General features: G+C 32.7%; 1 protein-coding gene across 1 annotated transcript; it reads left to right on the forward strand.

Annotated features, from left to right (window-relative positions):
- Positions 1-1400: 1400 nt before the first annotated feature.
- On the forward strand, positions 1401-4582 carry LOC139522766 (probable small nuclear ribonucleoprotein Sm D1). The gene is made up of 4 exons (XM_071316268.1): positions 1401-1536; positions 2728-2804; positions 3315-3515; positions 4125-4582. The coding sequence occupies exons 1-4, from the start codon at positions 1523-1525 to the stop codon at positions 4226-4228; spliced, it is 396 nt and encodes a 131-aa protein (XP_071172369.1). The 5' UTR covers positions 1401-1522; the 3' UTR covers positions 4229-4582.
- Positions 4583-8085: the final 3503 nt, after the last annotated feature.

The raw sequence follows: 8085 nt of genomic DNA on the forward strand, positions 1-8085 counted from the left end.
CAGCAACAAGAGCGCTGTTTATTTGCTATACTGATTTTGTGTCATGGATGGATACCCCAAATCCTTTATTTTTTCTATTATTATATCATTATCTTATTCTGAACTAATAATGGACTATGATAGGATAAATAAATATCGCCATCAAATAGATCAATCCCTAACACTACATATTGCAAAACTTGTGACTTAATTAACCAAGACATGCATTGATACTAACAGGAAGAAAAGAAATTATTAAACAGTTGAACACATTGAACACCCAGACACGGATGTGAAAACACCTCTGTCACAAACAACAAAAGATACCAACGAAAGAACAGCACATATTTATATGATCTTAGATCATTTTAGGAGTTTTAGGAGATTTGATCTAGCAAGCCCAAATCCTGATACCTAAAAATTAAGGTACCGCGAGTTATCACTTAGCCTGAGAAACTAGGGCAGTGACTCATATTTTTTTCCCTTTCTTTTCTTTTCTTTTCTTTTCTTTTGTTCTCTTCTCTTTTGTTCTCTTTTCTTTTCTTGTCTTCTCTTTATGTATTACTGACACCAGTAGACTAAACTGAGAACGAGAACCACCATATAGACATCTAAGACAATGGAGTGAGTCCCCAATGGAAGAAATAATCTTTTTGTTATGGTAATTGTAGAATCAGGATTTGAAACAAAATAATACACATAAGACAATGACCGTTTTTTCTGTTTCTTTTTTGGAGTATTTTTTTGTATTCTTTTATTTTCTATTTGACAGTATTTCAAGGCTAACAATATTTTTTGTAAACTGTTCAGTTCAATTTGTCTCCACTAGTCTGGAATGTTATGACAGCTGATTCTATAATTTAAAGTACCAAGTTTCATGAATTGAAAATTTAAATAATGTTATCAAGAGGGGGGGGGGGGGGGGTTATCATGTAACCTTTTGATATTTATAAACCTGTTTTGGCCTTTTTCAAGGTGTTGTTTTAAAACTGTTATCTGAAATGAATTTAAACTGTTAACTGTTTTCAACCCACTGTGTTAATCAACATTTTTGAATTTGTTGTTTTGTTGTTAACTGTTTTTGCCAAAATTGAGATGTAGTTAACATGTTAACGGACCCCTTATTGTCCCCTTTCTTATATATGTCGCTGTTAAATTATGCCAAACACATTGGTCTCTGAATAGGCCAATTGTAAAATCATAAACTCCAATCGACTCCTTTAATGTGTGAGTGATGATTGATTAGTTCGTTATTATATATTTACATCAATCCTTACAATGGTAAGAGAAACAAGAAATGGATAGTAATTAATTCAATCTTGTCGGCTTTTTTAAAAAGCTAATATTTTGCCCAAAAGGGTAACAGGAAGGGAAAACCATTTAGTACCAGTCGCTAAAAACTTTCAGCAGGTCGTTGTTATGTTTTATCTCAAGACCAAAATAGGCACTCGGTCAAGCGTTTAGTTCATACGTAAACAAGACGAGCCGGTTGCCGCCATTATTAATATTTTTTCCTGTACATGGTATACAAATCCATGTAATCATGAAGCTTGTGAGGTAATAGCAATTCCAATAATTGGAATTTATATAGATGAATGAAGGGAAGGTGCAATAATATCGTTATTTTGTGGATTGTTGCAAACATTCATTAAGAAAACTCCAATTAAAATGACGAGTGCCCCACGCTAAGTCTTTATCAAATATATTGAACAATTTATATGGAATTCATCCCTCTGTGACATAGTTTCTGATATGACGGAACGCAGTATTTTCTGCACTGGAAGCCCTTTCCATTAGATGCATAAATTCACCTCTTCAGTCTAGAATGTTTGCATATTTTTAAACCTGTTTTCAGCTATGATACGAGAAAAATATATTTGACAGAGGCGCTTCTTCCCCCATTTTTGTTGCTTCAATCTTGTCTTGATTGACAAACAATTTACAAGTTAATTCAATGTACAAGATATATACATGTATCTGATTTTGAATCCTTTTCCTGATCCGGAGCCCTCCAAGCACAGGCACTCGTATATACCTTTATATAACACAAGTAGTCCGAGATTACTCTGACGTCCAACGGCTGTTTTGCCAGACAAGCTGGGGCCGTGGGACGTCAGAGCTCGTCCCATATCAAAAAGTGGATATTTTCCCACCCAAAATAGATGCGCTGCTTCGTCGCTTCTGGTGCTGACTGACGGCCTTGGAATTATATAAATCGGGCATCAATCTGTTCATTTTTCATTTATCTCTTCATTTATGTAAGTTTCACTTACCTGCCAACCTTTATTTTCTCATTATTAGACAGTTTTCACAGTGACCCATCGATTTCGGCATTTTGACATTTGGTAAACATGGTATAGGCAAATCAAATACTATTAAAACAAAACAAAGGGAATTGCATGTACTTTATCAAGAGCAAAAACGGGGGAGGTCTACATGTTTAGCTATGCATGATTCTGACATCCATCCTTTGAGTTTCTGGGAATAGAATTGAAGACGTATGTTCTGTATTTGCCTTGCAGACTTCATTGACTTTTTTATAATACAGGTTGGGGAAAATACTCATAAAATTGGTATTGGGTACCAACATATATTGACCAATGTTACTGGAATTAAATAAGCTGACATCAGGTACATACTGTTATATAAATTTGAAAAGCCAAACATGTAAAACATTTCGCAAAATAAAGTAGAGCTTTAATTTGTGAGATGATCATGAGTCTTGACAATTTTGATTTTGTTTTACAGATTTTTGATGAAATTGTCCCACGAGACAGTCACTATTGAACTAAAGAATGGAACACAGGTCCATGGAACAGTAACAGGTATTGTCTAATTGCAAAACTTCGATAAAAAATCCCTGCCTTGGATACTTTGCAACAGCACTGTACCTATTTTTTTTGCAGATGGAGACCATTATTCAGAGCAAGTTACAAATTGTACTGTATTTTGGTTAATGTTTTAGTCGGATATTGAGTTGTCAGATTTCACTAAAAAGATAACTGGTTATAAACCCATTTTGCATACTATGCTTTTAACTTTTATATGTCATTTATGGTATCTTATGTTTAAAATTGTGCTCTTTTAATGACTGTATGTGTGTACAAATGTATATATTTTGTTATTCACTGGATTTAAAACCTGAGACAGTAGAGCTTGTGTTTATATACTATTAGTTTATTGAATATCAAATACATATTATTTAATTTGGTCTTATTCATAATACGAACAATAGTCACATCGAATAAAGCTTATATAAAATTCCTTTATGACTAAAAAAACAATGCACAATTATATAAATGAATTTTAACATTGAAAGATGATTATATTTGTAGGGGTTGATGTCAGTATGAATACCCATTTGAAATCTGTAAAGATGACAGTTAAAAACAAAGACCCAGTACAGCTGGACACACTTAGTATCCGTGGTAACAATATCCGATATTACATCTTACCTGACAGTTTGCCACTTGACACATTATTGATTGACGACACACCTAAAGGACGTGGTGGATTTAGAGGTGGAAGGGATAGGGGTAAGTAATCAACATTTTATGTTTTTTAGGTCCATCACTTTCACCATTAAATAGGGAAAATGGTCAATAGACAGCAACTTACAAATTAATATCTCTGAAAGTCACAAATAAATAGTTGAAAATCGTACAAACACACAAAAAAACTCTTGTACTAGTTTCTTTTTATGAAATACATTAGTACTATTATTAATAATAACAGTGAGGTTGAAACACTTTTCAGACAGTGACAATTATTATTTATTAGTATGGTAGAAATCATACTAGCAGTTGTCATGGTGGTAAAAGTTTTGATATGGTTTGCAATTCCCACAAAGTTATTAAAATATACCTGTAAATAAAAAAAACGTTTGTTATCATCGAATTATAAAAAATTGAAATTGGGATTGTTATAATACATTATAAGGTTAATATAAAGAGTTTTCCAATAAGCGTCAAAACAGGATCATTGAAATTAGATAGAAGGTTAATTAATTTTGTGAAATCTACAATGTGGTTTGTGAACTTAATGCTTTTTCAATTGGCTCTCTTGATTATTTGCTACCTTGTTACAATATGGTTTTGAACATTGTAATGCTGTCACATTTGACTCAAATTATATTTTTATTTCAGGTGGCCGAGGAGGTAGAGGAGGACGTGGTGGTCGTGGCGGTAGAGGTGGTGGTGGTGGTGGAATGAGAGGTCGTGGACGAGGGCCACCAAGAGGAAGACGATAAACTCTTTTATGTGTAAAATCAAAGACAAAGTGAAAGTAGAAAGGAAATCTACAGCTATATATTGTTTTTTGACCAACAGCAAAAAATTATGTTGTAACTTTCTTTTATTCTTTTGTTATAATATTCCTGATAACATGCAGACATGAAGAAACACTATTCTTTTGTGAAATTTTTTCAAGTATTCTCAAAATCAGGAAATAAACAGATGAAGATAAGTACGAAAGACATGAAGCAATTCCACATGGACATATTTTAATCATGTACATTCTTTTCATTTTTAATGTCACATCATGTTTCATCTTCGTCGTCATTTTTGTACAGAAATAAAACAAAATAAAAAAAATTATTTCAAAATTATGTTTTGCCTCATTGCCTTTGAACTACAAATGTAAATGTAAATGTATATGATATTAATATACATCTTGCTTCTACTGATCATGTTAGTTTTGAATAATCCAGATAAATCACGGGCTGAGTGGTCTGAGTAGTTCTACTACATGTAGCCAGTCAACTCTGAGGTTGTGAGTTCGATCCCTGCTCGTGATGGTGCACTCGACTCCAATCTTAATTGACTAGGATTGTCAGTTTTCCTATCGAAGGTTGGTGGTTTTCTCTGGGCACTCCGGTTACCTCCACAAATAAAAACTGGCAGCCATGAAGTAGCCTAAATGCAGTGCTTAAAAGTGGCTTTAAAACAACAATAATCAAACATCCAGATAAATGTTAAAATTTAAAAAAAAAAAACTTTTAATTTCCCCCCAACACTGTATATCACTGACATATTTTACGCTAATCAAGCAACAATCCATCAATGCATTATTTGGGAAATAGCCAACAGGATCAGAAAAATTTAAAATTTGCAAATAGCACTTATAATAGTATGATAATTATAAATATAACTTGTATATTGATTTTATCTAGATGGCTATTGGGTGGGTTTTTATTTTCCCCCCATGAAAAATCAAGTTTGCGAGACATAAATATTTCTAAACAGTGGTGACAGTGTAAACTATTTGTACAAAGCTTTATATTTCAGAAGGTGGAAGACTTTGATGTATGCAAATTCCTTATATTACAACGTTTCTTGCTTTCATACACCATTGTCCTTGACCTTATTTTCATGGTTCATTGACTGCTTGAAAAATTAATTGTTTTTTGTAGTGTGAATTTCTCACTTATGAGTAATAAGATAACTATGTTTGGTATATGGGTTCCTTGTAGCATCTCCATGTCTGTTGGACAGCATTCACCTGACCTAAGCCCCATTTTATAGATCAGTGAACAAGGTTAAAGTTAAGATTATGTTCATTTCTCTATTTGCAGTAGGATAGCTGTGTGTGATATAAAAAAGATGTGGTATAATTGCCAATGAGACAACTCTCCACAATGGACGAAATGATACAGAAATTAACAACTATAGGTCACTGGTGTATGGATTGACTGAAACGGGTACATGTCAGTTTGACAACTTTCATTTACCTTGACCTCATTTTCATGATTTATTGGTCAATGTTAAGTTTTGTGTATTGGTCTGTTTATCAAGTAATAGGTCAAATATAATTAGTGTATGAAATGATTGTAAGATATAGTCATTGTTCTAGCCTGTACCATATGTCCTTGACCTCATTTTCATGGTTCAAAGTTCAATGATACATTTTTATACAACCGCATTTGCGGTCATATATTGGTATCATGTTGTCGTTGTCCGAAGACTGATGGTTTCCGGATAATAACTTTAATACAAGTCAATAGAAATCAATAAAAAAAAATCTAACACAATGTTTATAACCACGAAAGGATGTTTGGGATTGATTTTTGGGTTATGGTCCTTAAGGTTTAGGAAACAGGGGCCCAAAACAAGCATTTATCTAGTGTCAAGACAATAAGTTGTGTATAAGTATTTTAATTGTTCTGTAATTGTACCACAATGTTTAATACCATAACTAGAAGGTTAGGACATATTTTAAGGGTTATGGGACAAACAATCAAGGAATAATGGGCCAAAAACAAGCATTTTTGTAGTTTCAAGACAATAAATTGGAGTTATCTTTCTCTGTCCAGAATGGTTGTTGAATCACCTAAAACCAATGCTTTATGAAATCTTCTTTGAAAATTGGAGTTATCTTTCTATGTCCAGAATAATAGTTGAATCAACTTAAATCAATGCTGTATATAATATATAATGCAATATTCACTTTTACTACCAACTGATAAATTAAGCAATCTTTACCATTCAGTGATAACAAACACTATGATTACCATTCTAGGGTTATGCCCCTTTATAAGTGGAAAAATTGAAGAATTTCTTCGTTTCTGTTCTCTTAACTTAAGTTTGTCTCAACTAAATTATATGAAATGTGTATATAATGCTTATTACCTGTTTAAGTTCAATTTTTGGCAGCTTTTTTTTTTACAGTTATTGAGTTATGTCCCTGTATAACGTTACATGCTAGCGGGGCATCATCTGTGTCACATGTGTCACCTTTCGACACATTCCCCATTTATTTTTTTAGAAGTTACTAATAATTAATATTAATTTTAACCATGACTGTATGACATTTTATATTTTAATACTTTATGATGTATTTAAATGAGTAGTTATTGTTGCAAACTCGATTAGAAATTTAAATTGAGATCTTTTTTGGAATAAGGGAAAGGGGGAGGTGAGAAAAAAAATTGGAGGGGGGGGGGTAAATTTTTCTCATTTCAGATTTCAGAAATTAGAAAGAAATTTCTTTAAATATTTTTTTTTGAGAGGATTAATATTCAACAGCATAGTGAATTGCTCAAAAGCAAAAACACATTTTTAAGTTCATTAGACCACATTCATTCTGTATCAGAAACCTATGCTGTGTCAACTATTTAATCGCAATCCAAATTCAGAGCTGTATCCAGCTTGAATGTTGTGTCCATACTTGCCCCAACCATTCAGGGTTCGACCTCTCCGGTCGTATAAAGCTGCACCCTGCGGAGCATCTGGTTGTAATTTTGTCAGTCTATCAGATACTATAGCAGCAGGTCAACTATAATTGGTGTATGAAATGATAGTGTGGTGTTAATGTCTGACTACCAATTATTAACTGACCTTGACCTCAATTTCATGGTTCATTGGTCAATGCTAATTTTTTGTGTTTTGGTCAGTATTTCAATTTCTATAAGCAATAGATCAATTTTTTTGTGTGTATGGAATGATTGTATCATGCAAGGGGTACATGTCAGTCACTGGACAAAATGACCAGTGTAGATTTTTTAATAGTATAATACAAAAAACCAACGGGACTAGTAATGTTTGAACAATTACTGGACCAAAAATATATTGTCATGCTGGATTCTTTTTAAGCAGGACAAGTTTTAATAGGACAAGGATGTTCAATAACAAGAAACCACATGAAGAGAAGAAATACAAATATAGCATATTGTCTCCTTTTAATATTCAAGAAGGGACATAATAAAATATTCTGTGGTAAACATTCTGAGAATCAAATTCAACTTTTCAAACATTTCGGATGTACACTGAGTATTTGCCTTAAAGTATAGAAATACGAACATGCATTGTTGTATGATTGTCTACAAAAAAAATTAACAAATGAAAACCAAGGGCTCTGCCTCAAATGTAGATAGCATCCAAATTTTAGCTATTGTATGGACCATGTTTCTTTTGGTTAATACTCGTCCAAATAATTTATGTGATTGGCGGTATTTGGCAAATCATAGCATTTACATTGTTTATGTTTTTATCCTGAAGCTTTTATGACATTTACAGAAACTAGTAAGCATACAGACAAGAAACATCAAAAATAAATCAATAAATTTGTACAAAAGACCGAGACACGCTGCATAGCAATGCAAATTTATTT

Source organism: Mytilus edulis, chromosome 5 (assembly GCF_963676685.1).
Source record: "Mytilus edulis chromosome 5, xbMytEdul2.2, whole genome shotgun sequence".
In the NCBI taxonomy this organism is placed as follows: Eukaryota; Metazoa; Mollusca; class Bivalvia; order Mytilida; family Mytilidae; genus Mytilus; species Mytilus edulis.

Coding starts and splice junctions, on each gene's coding strand:
- LOC139522766 (XM_071316268.1), top strand. Junction 2,805..3,314: donor GGTCCATGGAACAGTAACAG/GTATTGTCTAAT, acceptor TTATATTTGTAG/GGGTTGATGTCAGTATGAAT. Junction 3,516..4,124: donor TAGAGGTGGAAGGGATAGGG/GTAAGTAATCAA, acceptor TTTTTATTTCAG/GTGGCCGAGGAGGTAGAGGA.